At 37.3% G+C, this 16,808-nt stretch overlaps 1 protein-coding gene across 2 annotated transcripts in view; it reads right to left on the bottom strand.

The window, feature by feature from the left end:
• Positions 1 to 973: 973 nt before the first annotated feature.
• WASHC4 (WASH complex subunit 4) overlaps positions 974 to 16,808 on the bottom strand; it is a gene marked incomplete at both ends in the record, with an annotated part of 66,150 nt that continues 50,315 nt past the window's right edge. For both annotated transcript variants that reach the window (XM_080705139.1, XM_080705138.1), the window contains 7 exons: positions 974 to 1,041; positions 3,372 to 3,471; positions 4,438 to 4,634; positions 5,783 to 5,879; positions 9,728 to 9,875; positions 13,660 to 13,746; positions 14,171 to 14,237. In XM_080705139.1, the coding sequence (XP_080561265.1) occupies positions 974 to 1,041; positions 3,372 to 3,471; positions 4,438 to 4,634; positions 5,783 to 5,879; positions 9,728 to 9,875; positions 13,660 to 13,746; positions 14,171 to 14,237 (764 nt within the window). The remainder of the gene's footprint in view (positions 1,042 to 3,371; positions 3,472 to 4,437; positions 4,635 to 5,782; positions 5,880 to 9,727; positions 9,876 to 13,659; positions 13,747 to 14,170; positions 14,238 to 16,808) is intronic.

The following is a 16,808-nucleotide window of genomic DNA, read 5'->3' on the forward strand; positions in this document are numbered from 1 at the left end:
AATTTGCTCATAATCTTTCTGTATTTTTAAAATCAGTAAGGGATTTATTCTCACAGTGGTAACTTTTTAAAAGCTTGCACAGTGCAATCATTACTTAATTTTATCTATTATACTTGATATAAACAAGTCTGCCCAAACCATCACCAAGATTTCAATGTAAAGCAGAAGAAACCTGAGTTTGGATGTAGAAACAATTCTTTTTCTGACCTCATACAGAGTCCTTCCACCAGAAGTGAAGCTTCAAGCAGGACTCGATGGCTTTATCTGAATTTTCTTTGAGTATTAAGTAAATCTTAATTTAAAGCAGTTGTTGGAGGTTAAATGTTCCCAAAGCAATGTAAACTAATTATGTCTCAGCGAAGACATCTGCAGCTTTTATGAGTCACACGAATTAACAATGCATGAAGAATCATCAGTTAACACTATATACAACAGATACAGGACACACTTGTGCCTCATCTCTACTATCAAAGCCATCCTCAAATATTCTTTTTATAAGAATATTGATATGTATGCTTCATGAATTTCAGGCTCAATTCCGTTTTTTTTTTAACATGTATTACTGGCTGTATATAGTATATGCATTGAATTTCCAATGACTTGAGATAAACAAGGATCAAAGACCTATGCAAATACAAATTCAAAAACACTCCTGTAGATTGCAAGAAATCTGAGGTGACCATTCAGAAATTTGGATTTGCCCTTTCTATAACTTCATGTCAAATAACTCTTCCTAGGAAAATCTTTAAGCCTAAAGGTCCAGGCAAAAACCCAATTTTAAAATCTTATTCATAATCTTTGCAAAGAAAAACCTTTGGAAATAGAATGGACTGTGACTTCAGCGTACTACCTTAAAGAGTTGCAACTTCTAAATATTTTCCAGAGATATGACCCAGGAAACCGTTTATAGCTTATAACATCCACTTCACTGGCAAAATTATAACACAATTCTGATGACTTGATCCCATCAACATCACTTCACAACAGGATCCGCAGACACAGTGCTGTCAGACAGGTCTCCACTGCTTGCTTTAGTTTCTTCTGAAACATGAGTGAAAATAACAATAGAGATTTTAAAATAATGGAAAATTTGAGAAGAACTCCATCACTACATTTCAAATTAAGAAAAGGCTACACCTATCAAGTATTTCTCTAACATCATGAATTATACCCAGTTTCTTTTTTTTAATCTAAGCAAAATACTGTGAAAGTTTTGACTGGTTCCTAGTGGCAGTAGAGGGTTCAAAGAGACAGGAATTGTATCTGGGCTGAGATTGCAACCCACATGAGTGAGTGCGCACCTTTCTCCTGTGGAATCATGACACCTTGGTCTGAGCAAGGCATGCCCACTCATACCAGTTCCTCCAGCTGGGCCCAAGCAGTCACCATTACGATGCGCTACCACTGCTGCCAGAAACGTGGCTGCAAACTCGTATACCAACATTTTCCAATTATCCATTTGTACTTTTAGAACTTATTTTTAAAGGAGATATTTATCGTTTGTGATTAAAATGGGTTCCTGGCATTTTGTGTAAATGTCACAAGGACATATGATTCATTAATAGATTAAACTATCTGACTAATGTATTCAGTAATTCTGACTATATTTCTGACCAATCTTTAGCCAAAATACAGTCTTGGGACATAAAAGTGACCTGGACATGTGAGTGACACAACAAACCAGAACCCTAGAGTTCCTTAAAAAGAACAGACCAAAGCAAGGAGTCCCGCTGCCATGAAACTGCAAATCTGGGTGGTTAAGCAAATGCCTAGTACACCTGCAGAGTTTTCCCTGCTCTAAAGACCAGGTTTTGGTATCATAAAATGCTAAGTAAAACCTAACCACGCGGCTTCTTCACAATTTATATTATACTGACTCAGATTCTTCCAAATTGTTTTGCTAGTTTAAGCTGGGTCCTGAAAATGAACACAAATGTTCATTTAATAAATTCTAAGTATCTTCCAGGTAACCATCTGAAATAATTTTTAAGCATATGCTTATGAGTCAGGATTCTGGACATGCTCCTAACAAGTAATATTACTAATATTTAATTTATGCAATATTGTCATTCACTAAGTTAGCTCATATGATATATCCAAATAAGTCACCTCTATTAAGTGTAAAAAAAAGTTCTTTTGAAAATTGACATAAAATAATATTTAAGATATTTTACAAAGTATTTTATATCTTGATTTTTGAAAATTTTATGAAATAGGAAGAACAAAATGAAAACTGTAAAAGGTCTCTGCGAGACCTTCCAAGAAGAAGAAAAAAAAATTCTAAGTTACATAAAGAAAGAAAAAGAGAAGCATTGTCAAGGAAGACAACTAACCCTAAGTGTTAAATGTAGGAGGAAAGTATCACACGTTATCATTACATATGAAACAATGAGCACTGCTCTAAACTTTAAGGGTGTAAATACACCTCATCATCCTGCAGAGAATACAGTGGGCATCATTCTTTCCTCGGTAACTCAAGGATCATCAGTTGTTACGGCTCTGGAAGCCTAACCATGAAGCAACGCAGGATGCTGCTTACTATGACACCAGTCAGCCCCTAGCACTCACACCTCTTTAACCACCTGTCCCATCTGATCAAGTCAACAGTTGGTGACCAGCAGCCCTGCCTTCAATAGAGGTTGAGTGGTGAAAGAAAAAATAAAAACTGAGCTTGTTCAATTTTACTTAAATTAGAAGATGAAACTGAGTAAGGACTTGAGGGGTTACTACAGAGTAAAATGTATAAATTAAGCAAGCTTCTTTTCAATTTGACATATGATCCATGTATGTTTTAGGTTTTTGTTTGTTTGGTTTGGTTTGGTTTGGTTTTTGTGGTACTGGGGATGGAACCCTTCTCCAGGCTACACTCCCAGACCTATTTTATATTTTTATTTGGAAACAGGGTCTCTTAAGCCAGGGAGGCTGTCTTCAAACCTGCGCGACACTCCTGTCTCCACCTCCCACGTGTGGGGATTATAAGCGTGCGCCATCACGCTCGGCTTAAGTTTTAGTTTTTTAAAAGACTTATTTAGCCAGGTGTGGTGGCGCACGCTTGTAATCCCCGCGCTTGGGAGGTGGAGACAGGAGGATCGCGCAGGTTCGAAGCCAGCTGTGCTGGCTTAAGAGACCCTGTTTCCAAATAAAAATATAAAATAGGTCTGGGAGTGTAGCCCAGAAGTAGAAGGGCTTCCAGGAACCCCAGTACCACCAAAAAATAAAAAATAAAATAAATAAATAAAAGACTTATTTCTAGCGCTGTATTACTTTTCAAAAGAATAAAGGAAGCTAGAAAACTGACCAGCAATAAGGCTTTAGTGTCTACTATTAAAGAGAGTTTTATCAGTTTCTCCAAATTCATGCTGCTCACTGACCTTCCTTTTCTTTCTTTTCTTGGTTCTCTTCAGCTGCTGTCTTGTCTGCTCTGAAGAAAATTCTTGCACTGCTCAGTGAGAAATACAGCAATTCAAATTCCTAAGTAAATAGATTAAAACAAATGGAGGAAATATTTATAAAAAAATACCAAAAATATTTGTATTTTAATGTCTCTTATTTAAAAGCTCTAGTGGAAATCACATACACAGAAACTAAACTTGAGTAATCCATCAATTGCTAAGATCTAAGTCAAAGAGATTCCAGATATCATTAATTCTAATATATATTTATTTATTTTATTGTTTTTGTACTAAGGATTGAACCCAGAGTTATTCTACCTCCTAGCTATATCCTGAGACCAGTTTCATTTCTTATTTGGAAACAGGGTCTTACTAAGTTTCTGAGAGCCTCACTAAATTGCTAAGGCTGGCTTCAAACCTGCAGTCCTCCTGTCTCAGCCTCCCAAGTACTGGAATTACAAGTGTATGCCACAACCCCCAGATAAAATATATTCTTTTAACCACTATTCATCTCACATGTTTATAATAAGGGTTTCCATATGGCTTCTTTTTTTCAGGTATCAAAAATTAAGTGAGCCAGCCGGACGTGGTGGCGTACGCTTGTAATCCCCACACTTGGGAGGCTGAGACAGGAGGATCATACGGGTTCGAAGCCAGCCTCAGCTACTTAGTGAGGCTTTCAGGAACTTAGTGAGACCCTGTTTCCAAATAAAATATAAAGAAAAAATAAGGTTTGGGAGTATAGCCAGGAGGTAGAAAGCCTCTGGGTTCCACCCCCAGTACACCAAAAAAAATTAAGTGAGCCAGACATAGTAGCAATGTCTGTAAACCTATGACTTGGGAGGCCGAGACAGTATTGCAGGTTCAAGGGCAGCTTCAGAAACTTGGTGAGGCCCACAGCAACTTAGTGAGACCCTGTTTCAAAATAAAAAGTAAAATAGGGTTAGGGGCATAGCTTAGAGGAGGAATGCATCTGGATTCAACCCCTCGTACCCCAAAAAGTAAGAAGTCAGTCAAAGCAAACTTGACGCTCATCCTCCTCTACCTGAAGGTAGACATCCAAGCGCTTCTGAGTGAGATTCATCGTTTGTAGCAGCTTTTCATCTTGACTAGCTGACTGCACATTCTGCTGCTTAGCAACTGCTCTTATCTCCTTCAAGTATTTTTCTCTAACAGACTGGAACCAGTGAAGTGAGTCAAATTCCTGGTACTGATCCAAAAGCTTTAGAATATAAGCCACACCTGCAATCATTAACAAAACCAAGTTAGATTATAGTGAGTACAAAGGTTGCATTCTACTTCACCAATGACTTTTAGCACTAAGTTAACCATTTCAAACTAGTCCTCTTTAAAAATCATATTTCACAACATAAATAAGTTTTTTTCTTTTTAAAATTTTGTATTGGTGTAGTGTACTCACACATCTTAATGGGGTACAAGATGGTGGAGGCATACATACACACATCACCCAATTAGCCCTTACCCAACATAAAAAGTTTATAAAGATGATTTCTTTTTTTTTTTTTTTTTGGTGCTACTGGGGTTCCTAGAAGCCCTTCTACCTCCGGGCTACACTCCCAGACCTATTTTATACTTTTTATTTGGAAACAGGGTCTCTTAAGCCAGTGCAGCTGGCTTCTAATCTGCGCGATCCTCCTGTCTCCACCTCCCAAGCACGGGGATTACAAGCGTGCGCCACCATGCCCGGCACTGATTTATTTCTTCATTTTAATAAATGTAAAAGTATAAAGAATCAATTAAGAAAAAACAATAAGAAAAAAACAATAAGAAACAACACAACCATGCAAATTACCTGTAAAAATATTTGGCTAAAAGTGTAGCAAATAAAAACTTCTACTGCTAAACTGACAAGTGAAGAAGCTATAAGAAAATCAGAAGCCAGGCGCGGTGGCGCACGCTTGCAATCCCAGCACTCGGGAGGCTGAGACCGGAGGATCGCAGTTCGTGGACAACCTCAACTACTTAGTGAGGCCCTCTGCAACTCAGTGAGACCCAGTTTCAAAATAAAGAATAAAAAATAGGGCAGGGGGTGTAGCTTGGAGGTCGAATGCCCCTGGGCTCCATCCCCAGACACGCCAAAAAAAAAAAAAAAAATCAGGGAGACTACACACAAGATGCTCTGACTATAAAATCACAACAGAAGCAAAGACTAAATACTAAGTTGAACTAGACAAGAGATTAGCAATACCAAGAAGGGATTAAATGACAGTTAAAGACGGTGGAAAACAAGTGCTGCCAATCAGATGATCCAACTTTATAAAAAGTAAATGCTGCTCATGAAAAATAAATCTATTTTCAAGTTAATGTTTCTAAGGCCTCATTTGAAGGTAAAGAGAAAATTAATGAGAAAACAGTTCCATTAAGCTTACCCATGGCAAACCCATCATCAGTAAAGGCAGCTCCAATTTTATTTTTTTTATTCAATTTCTCCTTGCAACTAATAGAATGTTCTACGAAGTTGAGGGTCTAATAACAGATAAAAAAATATTAAAGAAACAATTATGTTAAGAAAATCCTCAGATTTAGGTAATAATAGACATTTCAAAAATTATAAATAGATAAAAAATTAAAAATAGAATCTTTCCTAGGTTCCTAACCTTTTAATCTGAAACATTTGCCTCAAATAAGCAGTCTCTGGCAAAGACATAAATCTATACAAATGTCTCTTAATGGTTCTTCTTTCCAAACCATTTAAAAATGTGAGCATTTCCCTCAATCACTATTTAACCCAAGCACAGTGCCTTATATATGGTTCATTATAAAATATTATGCACATTTAGAAATGTGCACTGGGAGATCCTGCATCTTCCCAAAGCCATAAGCAAAGTGAATGTGGGGTCAGAAGTGAATGTGAGGCCTACTGGGTCAGAAGTGAATGTGGGGCCTACGATTACTTGGAAGCAAAGTACTCTTAAGCATTTACAGGGAAGACTTCTGCGCCTACTCATTCCATTCTAACATACTATTTGAATCCCTCTTGGTCAAAAAAAAAAAAAAATAGTAGTCCTTAAAGATTCCGTTTTTCAGCCGGGTGGCGCATGCTTATAAACCCAGTACATGGGAGGCTGAGACAAGGGGATCACGCAAGTTCGAAGCCAGCCTCAACTACAAGTAGTGAGGCTCTCAGTAACTTAGTGAAACCCTGTTTCTAAATAAAATAGAAAATAAGTCTGGGAGTGTATCCCGGAGGTAGAAAGCCCCTGGGTTCCATCCCAGTACCACACACACACAAAAAAATTCAGTTTTTCCAAAATATCTAATCACATCATTTACTTAACACAGAGTTACTGAAGCTTACTATATGCCATGCATCAAACACTTCTGATAGAAAGTGACCGCCATCTTGAGTTCACACCAAGCAGCACTACTGGCAACAGCAGACATGTTACCCATCTGTACTGGACAGTACAACACAGTAAGCCACTAGTCACATGAGGCCACTGAGCTCTAGAACTGAGGCTAGGGTAACTAAAAAGATCAACTTTTAATTTTATAAAATTTAAATTTAAATTTTAGTAGCCATTTGTTTCTGCATACAGCACAGCTCTTGAGGGGTGTGGAGAATACTGTTCAATAAATAATTATTTTGCTCCTCCTGTCTGAGCCTCCAAACTGGGATCACAAACAGGCACAGTGAAATCCATCTGTAATCCCAGTACATGGGAAGCTGAGACAAAATCATCACACACTCGAGGCCAGTGCACAGTAACTCGGCAAGGCCTGGTTTCAAAATAAAACAGGTTTAGGGTTGTAGCCCAGAGGTGGAACACTCCTAAATTCAATCCTCAGTACCACACACACACACAAATTATCACAAAATGTGTGATACTGTACAGCTCACAATGGAAACAAAATATCAAGTTTCACTCTTATTGCCTATAAAATTTATTTGCCAATAATTACATCTGTGAGATCTTATCAACTGTTATTTAAGCCCATTTTAGAGTTTATTCATGCATGTCTTTCTCTACAACTAGATTGTAAACATAAGTACAAAAGTAATATCCTATACTTCTTCATAGTGCTCTTAGTCCATTTTATAACTTAACTCTTTAAAACACCACTCTTCGTAAACTCACCAATGGCTTCATTACTGTTCACTATGGCCTGAATATACTGCCCTCCAGATTAAATACAGAACTCACCCTAAGTTTACTATAGTATTACCAAATAAGATAGACTCACCTGTAGTTTGTATAGTAGGCTAAGATGAAAAGATGCTTATCAGATAAATATGGGCATCTCTGCTATATCATAGTTCTGAAGTACTTATGATGGTTAACAATAAATGTATAAAACAAAATTAATGAAGAAGAAAGCTCTTCATAGACCACTGGCTAATAGGTAATAATGGGTATGTAATATGTGAGAATATGTGTATTGACAATTCAAGTAACAATATGAAAAGTTAATGTTGATCAAAGTTAGATGTAATAAAAAGCTACATCTTCTCAGTGATGTATCTATTTTAGAGCTCTCCACCTACAAGTTAAAAATGTTTTTAATAAAGCCGGGCGTGGTGGCGCACGCTTGTAATCCCCGCCCTTGGGAGGCGGAGACAGGAGGATCGCGCAGGTTCGAAGCCAGCCGCGCTGGCGTAAGAGACCCTGTTTCAAAAATATAAAATAGGTCTGGGAGTGTAGCCCGGAGGAAGAAGGGCTTCCAGGAACCCCAGTACCACCAAAAAAAAAAAAAAAATGTTTTTAATAAAAACCTCTAGGAAAACAGTAAATCTTACTGTTAAGACATACCTCTCTCAAGTCTTAACACCATTCCCCTCCCACAATTGTTTTTATAATGCAATTTTTGACAACTTAAGCTATTTTTAAACATCAACTATAGAATTATATGTGGGTGGGGTGTATTATTTTTTCTGGCAGTATGGGGCATTGAACCCAGAGGCATTCTATCTCTGAGCTACACCCCCTAGTCACTCCCCATTTTTTATTTTTTGTTTTGAAACTGGGTCTCACTAAGTTGCTGAGTCTGGTCTTGAATCTGTGATCCTCCTATCTCAGCCTCCCAAGTACTAGGATTACAGGCACACACCTCCATGCCCAGGCTCACATTGTATATTTTATTTTATTTTTTTGGTGGTGGTACTGGGGTTCCTGGAAGCCCTTCTACCTCCGGGCTACACTCCCAGACCTATTTTTACATTTTTATTTGGATACAGGGTCTCCTAAACCAGCACACGCAGCTGGCTTCAAACCTGCATGATCCTCCTGTCTCTGCCTCCCAAGTGTGGGGATTACAAGCGTGCGCCACCATGCCCAGCTTCACATTGTATATTTTAATAAGGAGAAAAAAACAAAAAATTTAATCCAACTGATAGTATTTACTTTTTTTTTTTTTTTTTTTTTTTTTTGGTGGTACTAGGGTTCCTGGAAGCCCTTCTACTTCTGGGCTACATACACTCCCAGACCTATTTGTTTTTATATATATGTATTTTTTTTTAATTTGGAAACAGGGTCTCTTAAGCCAGCGTGGCCTGGCTAGTAGTTACTATTAAATAGAGAAATGTTACCTTCATAGAGTAGACTTTAAACAGGCATATTAAGGAAAAAATAACTTCGTATTGTAACAGTTAAAATTTAGTCTAGCAGGGTGTAGTGGCACATGCTTATAATCCTAGCATTTGGGAGGCGGAGACTGGAGAATGGCGGTTTGTGGATAGCCTCAGCTAACTTAACAAGGCCCTTCGTAACTCAGTGAGACCCTGTTTCAAAAGCAGAGACTAAAAAATAGGGCTGAGGATGTAGCTCAGAGGTACAGTGCCCCTGGGTTCCATCCCCAGTACTGCAAAAAAAAAAAAAAAAAAAAAAAAAAGTTTGTCAGTATTAAGCACTTAAAACGATTATGTAATTCTGCCCCAAAGATTCTATGGGATACATTTAGTGGCAAACATTAATTTAAAACACACTAGGATTTATCTGACAGTTATTAACAGTAAGTATCTATCTTAACTATAAGTCTCGTTCAGCATACCTAGTGAGTAAAAATTGGCTGAGATCACATTTAGTTTTATCTACAACCTGAAAGTCAGTAATACAATCTGTGTAGACTTTATACTAAAGGAAACTTTATACTACAGTGGCACACACTTATAATCCCAGTACTTGGGAGGCTGATACAGGTGGATCACAGGTTCGTGGCCAACCTCTGTTACTGAGGCCCTCTGGAACTTAGTGAGACCCTGTTTCCAAAAATGAAAAAAATAGGGATGGGGTATAGCTCAGAGGTAGAATGCCCCTGGGTTCAATCCCCAGAACCATACACCAAAAAAAATCTTTTTAGGTTCTGAAAATACTCACTAGAGGAGGTACAATGATATAGAAATTTCGGAGATGTATATTCTTTGGCCTTCGAAATTCTGGAGCAAAAACATCTACAAGCATTTTGAAATATTCTGTGCCTTCAGCAGAATTCCGGGTATGATCGCTGAGGACTGAGTCCAAATGCCTAAAAAGCAAACAAGAGTTTCTTGTCTCCTTTTTCAAAAGAAGATATATCTTTTTTACGATCCATCTCTCATTAAAGAACAGTCATAACAGAGAACTTAAAACATCTCTCTGTAAATTTCCTTTCAGTTCAGAATAAACTCCTTTTCTTATGGAAACTAATCAGTACTATTTAAATTAACTCAGTCCCTAAAATAGAAAGAGGATCTTGGCTGTGTTTCTTTTTCCTACAATGCAGCCTGTAAAACCTCATCTCATTGTAAATATCTTCACTAAGGCTTCCTTTACATTTCCTTACCTCTACTTAAACTGGACCCTCCCTCCAGAACTTAGCTTCCCTTTCAGTCTTCAGAAATGTTAGGTGCTTTCCCTCCCGGAATCCTCATGCATAGCTATGACTTTCAAATTGTATTCCTCCACCAGGGGAAGGTAGGACTCTCTCCTCTGAGACTCGCACGATCCAACGACAGACGCTCTCAATCTAATAAGGGTTTACATCCTGATAACCCCACAGTAAACTGAGCCTATGGCAAAAATGCGTCCATATGCCTAACCTACTCAACACTGTGGCAGAGCAGCGCAGGGGCTGGAGAGCACTGGTAGTTCCCCGTCACGGTCGTGAGGCTGGCTGGGAGCTGCCACTCGTTGCCACTGCCGAGGATCATAAGACATACTGCTAGCCCAGGAAGAGATCCAAATTAATGATGCAGAGTCCAGGGGCTAGGGATGTAGCCCAGTGGTAAAGCACCTGCCTAGCTAGCATGCACTAAGACCTGGGTTTGGTCCTTGACACCACACACATAAAAAAATATTAGTCCTAGCACAGTTTCTACTGAATGTCATTTCTGCATCATTCTAGAGTTGAAAATAGAAAAAAAGAAGGTTAAGTTGAATGACTGTAAGTCAGGGATCACCTATACATTCATCTACTCTTTCCCAAAAGCAGGCACCCACTAACCTATGTTATCTAGGGCAGGGAAGCCTCCTTTAGTTCTGCACTGCCCATGTGGATCAGTTCATTTTTATGACCCCATGACCCCTTAACCTCACCTGCCATGCGTGACTTCCCCTTCACCTAATGTCAACCATCCTTTCCTTTGAACAAATATGAATGTTGTAATTAGCAGGCAGCTTTACCTTAGAGATCTTAAAAGATAATATCCTATTGTCTGGATATTCTCTGGATATCCTATTCTCTTAGACGGCTTGAAAATATTTCAAAAATGCTCATCAATTTTGGAGAAAATGACATCAATTACAAGAAGAAAAGGTTTAATGTTCTTTCTTTGACATACAAGCCACAAACTATTTTAATCATTTTCAGGCACATGATCCAAATGGCCTATTAACTATTCCTGGCTTCTGTAACCTGGCAAAGAACTAAGCTATCTAATAAAATATTTCACACTAAAACTTTAGTGCTAGAGTCTTGTTCTCATTAAAATGCACACAAATACATATACATGTTAGTCAGTATATTTTATTATTTTCATTTTTAAAAATGTCGAACCTACTGAAACATTAAAACATAGTATATCAAATGTATAAGTATAGGCATCTTAGTATACCTAAAATCTAATTAGATTCCCCATTTGCTAACAATTTGCTACCTTTATGTCCTCTATTTTTCTGAAACATTTCAAAGTTGCAGACCTCAAGTCACTTAGCACATAAATACTTCAGCATGACTATATTAAGAACTAAGATGTGTCCTAACAAAACCACAATATAGAATTACATCCAAAAATAAAACACATATCTATATATACTCCATGTTCAAATTTCCCCAATCATTCCCCAAATGTCCTATCCAGGTGATTTTTTTCTTTATCTATTATAAGACTAAGGACTGCCCACTACACTTGGTTATCAGGTCTCCTTATTCTCCAAATCTACAACAGTCTCCTTATGTTTTTATCTTTCATGACATCTCACTTTTTTTGGGGGGGTGGTACTGGGGATGGAACCTCCGGACTACACTCCCAGACCTATTTTATATTTTTTTTATTTGAAAACAGGGTTTCTTAAACCAGCGAGGCTGGCTTCAAACCTGCGCGATCCTCCTGTCTCTGCCTCCCAAGCCTGGGGATTATAGGCGTGCGCCACCACGCCCGGCGAAATCTCAGATTTTTTAAGAGTGTAAGCCAAGGAGTTTCACAGAATGCCCCACACTGTGGAGTTATCAAATTGTTTCCTCCTAATAAATGCAGAGTAAACTCTTCTGGGAAGAATGTCATCTAGGGCCTTCTCATTACACTGCATCAGGAGGCCACAGAACATCAGTCTGTCCCATCCCCTGTGACACGAGATCACTTGGTTTTGTGATTAATAAAGAAACTGTTTGGGATAATTTTTAAATGAATCCCATCTCTCCAAAATCTTTTTACCCAATATTTAAGTATTACAGTGGTGACTGCAAAATGGTGACTTTCCCTAAATCTTATCATCGGTTCTACATTAGATGGCGTGCTTCTGTTAAAGAAAATAACTTCCATTCTACTCCAACCTTTCTTACCATCATTATGACTCGTGGGTTGTTTTTAATTCAATGTACTACAACCTATTTCTACAAATATTATTTTCAACATTTAAATTGTTTCCACTTTGTCTAGGGGTGTCCCTTCCATATACCTGACTAAATAAACTGTTATAATTATTAATAAAACCTACAGCCAGGCGTGGTGGCACACGCTTGTAATCCCTGCACTTGGGAGGTGGAGACAGGAGGATGCGCAGGTTCGAAGCCTCGCTGGCTTAAGAGACCCTGTTTCCAAATGAAAATATAAAAATAGGTCTGGGAGTGTACCCGGAGATAGAAGGGCTTCCAGGAACCCTAGTACCACACACACAAAAAAACCCTACAATTTTTCTACACAAATTCTTAAAAATTCTGCATGCCCCTCACAAGTTTTGTTATGTTACAAAATCACTACTGACTCATCTGTACACCCATACTGTCCAGTAAGACAGTAAGCTATCAGCTATTTACTGTAAAATGAAATAAAATTTAATATTCAGTTCTTCCACACATTTTCCGTATTTCAAGTGTCCCACCACCCAGGATGGCAGTGGCTACTACACAGTGGCTGTGATGTTGACGAGAGAGGAGGGCCTGACATTCCAGGACAGTGCTGGTGAGCAGCAACATTTCAGAAGCAAAAAGAAATAGGTGATAGAAATCTTACAAATTAGATATTTAGTGTTCCTTTTCTTATACTAAGAATTCAAGATGAGCCATTTAGAGCAAACACATTTCAAATACCAAAAGTCAAAAGTAACCAGTGCCTTCTATATTGGAGAGCATGTTCTGGAAGATCCCTTTTTAGTGAACTTAGAAGTATTCTAAAGATCTCAGAATACTTTAGTTAGATGTTAATAGAGTATTCTGAAGATCTCAGACTACTGTAGTCTCCCTCCCCCCTTTGGTACTGGGAATTGAACCAGGGGTGTTCTACCCCCAAGCTACACCCCAACTCTTTTAACTTTTTTATTCTGAAAACAGAACCTTCACTACTAAATGAAGATCTCACTAAATTGCTGAATCTGGCCTCAAATCTATGATCTTCCTATCTCAGCCTTCCAAATGCTGGGATTATAGGTGTGTGCCACCATACCCAACTTAATACTCTAGCCTTTAAAAAGCAATATATTTCATAAACTGAGACCATAATTTGTGCAACAAAACAGTAGCATATAAATTATAAATCACCCTTTAGTTTTCTCTTAAAATTTTTATATAAACGTTTTTAAATGTCTGGGTTTCAATTATTCCAAAATTAGACTACCTTGCTGCTTTTAATGTTTCTTCTGCAAGACCTTCTTCTTTTACAAGTTCTTCAAAGTTTACAATATCTTCAAGGTCAGGCACAAATCTGCATACGAATTTGGGAAATAATTTATTAGGGAAACTGACATACAAGACAGTTGTACTGTAGGACTCAAAAGCTTTCAACTATGTATTAAGGATGAACTTTGCATTTCAGTAATATTGTTAATATCACCACCTAAGTCCTAAATCAAATTTTAGATATGAACACATTTTAATCCTTAAAATTACATGTTTAGATCCATTCATAAGCTATATTGATAAATTAACCTTATGAGAAACAGATTTCAAAAGTCTAATTCAGTCTTAAAATTTAAAAAGAAAAAAAATCTAGTAGAATGGTTTTCTTTCTCAGTTTATCTCAAACTGTATTAACAAGAACAAATACTTTATAATATCACATAGAAAAGATTTAAATAATTTAATTTTTAAATGGCATAAACAAGGCAAAAATATGTTTGCATCCATACCTAATGGCATTGCTGCTACAATGAAGACCACCAGATCTTATCATTCGTACATAGCCCATAGCATTACCTTAAAAACCACACAAAAAAAATCAGATATTCATATAAATAACTCTCAACTCTAATAACTAGGAATACAATTACATACAGTAGTCAATTACAAGCTTTCCACGCCTAAGTTCCAAAGTATTCTGCCTATATTTTACTTCAGTTATTCCATATAAGTAAAGCTATTACATACATATGTCTGCACTTAAAATAAAAACACACATAAGTTACAGTCTACAATTTAAATAAATAAATAAATGTAACTCAGCTGATAATACTAAATTCATTAAATGTTGACTATGGTTAAATATAATTAAACATTTTTAAACTATACCAATAGTTTTACTCTCACATTGAAAGTCACCCCCCCCCCCACACACACAGAGTAAAAAATCTTTGATGCCTCCCAAATTTATCTGTGTGCCCAGCCTGGTATCCTTTGAATGCTAGGCTTTTTTTTATCCAGTGCTCACATCTACATATCTAAAAAGAACTACAAATTTTAATATGTCCAAGTCAAACTCAAGATTTTTATCCCCAAATATGTTTCCTATTTCAGCAACTGGCAATACTATGCTTTGAGCTGAATAGGCAGTGACCTGATCATCCCTGGCCCCTTTCCTTCGCACTTTACGCCAATTATTAGGCAAATTACATTGGTTTTGCCTTGAAAATGTAGCCAGAATCCTACCTTTTCCACCTCCTTCATGGCCATCACCTATTTCCACTCACCATACCTGCCTAGAACACTACAATACGCAATGGCTCCCCGATTCCCCCAACTCCACCTTTAGCATCCTACCCCACCTCCGTGTTCTTTTCTACCTAGCAGCTAATGATTCCTTAAGTAAGATGTGGCATCTCATGTCTTTCCTGAAAACTACTGGCTTTCCAGCTCAGAATAAAATCTGAACTCTTCCTATGTTCAGCTCAGCCCTGCATGATCTTGTCCCTGGATGCTGTTCTGATTATCAGACCCTGCCACTCAAGTCTTCGCTGATTCCACTCCACTCCAGCCCCAAACTATTCCTCAGAAATGCCAGGAAGATGTGGGGCTTTGCACTTACAGTCACCTGTCCAGTATATTCTTTTTCCTAGATCTGCACAAGGTTAATTCCCTCGTGTAATTTATGTTCCTGCTCAAATATCACCTCCCCAAAGCTTTCCCTGCACATCACTGCCAATTCTATTACATCTCCTTAACCAGCACTTATTACTGACATATAAATTTTTCTTTGCATCTCCCCTAGAATGCAAGATCCACAAGTATAGCCTTTGACTTGTTTTACTTTTTAAATATGTAACATATAAACTCTTAAAAGAAAAGAGAGGACATGTGTGTTTTTTTTTCTTTGCTAATCAACTCTTTAAATTCCCCTAACAATATAGGGTTACTGATGTTTTTGAGTTCTGGTAAGGAAAATTTATGCTTACTTTTATTTCATTTATCCTTATTATGGTTTCTTATTCTAGAACAATTACTCTCAGAGATTACATTTAAGGTACATTATTATTATTCCTAAAATCTATTTTGAATGCTTAAGCAGGAGCTTGTTAAATATGTAGTTCTTAACACAAAGCTTGATAATTCGATTCATGATATCCCAGAACATAGTATTAATAAAAGAATGCAATACGCAATATCCAAGAATTTATTAACCTTTGACAAAATTTCATAGTTTTAGTCCTTTTTTTTATTGGTGCATTATAGTCAGACATCTTAATGGGGTAAAAGATGGTGTAGGCATGCATGCACACATTATACATTTAGCCCTTTCCCCAAGTCCCATCCCATCCCCTCCCCTTCCCACCTCCTCATGTTTGGCTTAGTGACAGACTGATATGTTTGTGAATGTACATCATGTACCTTAGGGAATTTCCCTCTTCCCCTCCCACATCTCATCCTCCTCAGTTAGGACACTATATGCTTATCCATGATTTCTCCTTCTTTATCTAAAGTTCCTATGACTTCTTTTCTCCCTAGTTTCTGAATATTAGGGAGGACATCTGATTTTTTACTTTTTGTGACTGATTAATCTCATTTAGCATAATGTTCTCCAGTTCCTCTATTTCTAGTTTTTATACTATTTCTTATTAGACTTGTTTGAAATTTGTTTAGCTTTAATTTTTACAAGTGGTGATCCTTTTAATATACTATATATTTGTAGCTATCCCTACTGCTTAGAAGAATTATACATCTTCTCATGTTAATACTGTACAGTAGGTTTATATTTTACTACTGTGAATTTTGTGTTTGAATGTTTTTCAGATATGTTTTTGGTAGCAATACACAATGTAGCCCTTATTTTTTTTCTTTTCTTATTGTTTCAGATAGAACTTCTGTGCTAATACACCACAGTACAAAAGATGGTAAATATTCTGGTCTTACTTTTAACTGTGATAGGAATACTTTCACTGTTCAACTACATTAATATTTTCTGTAAGTTTTACACTTGTTTTAGAGTTGAGAATCTATGCTCTATCTTGTACAATTATTTCCACCATTGAGCAATTATGGATTCATTTGATTCAACTTATTAGAAGAGTATTTTAGATGATTTGTTATCACTGCATTCCTGGGACAAACTCTACC

Source organism: Muscardinus avellanarius (genome assembly GCF_963383645.1).
Source record: "Muscardinus avellanarius genome assembly, chromosome: 11".
Taxonomy (NCBI): domain Eukaryota; kingdom Metazoa; phylum Chordata; class Mammalia; order Rodentia; family Gliridae; genus Muscardinus; species Muscardinus avellanarius.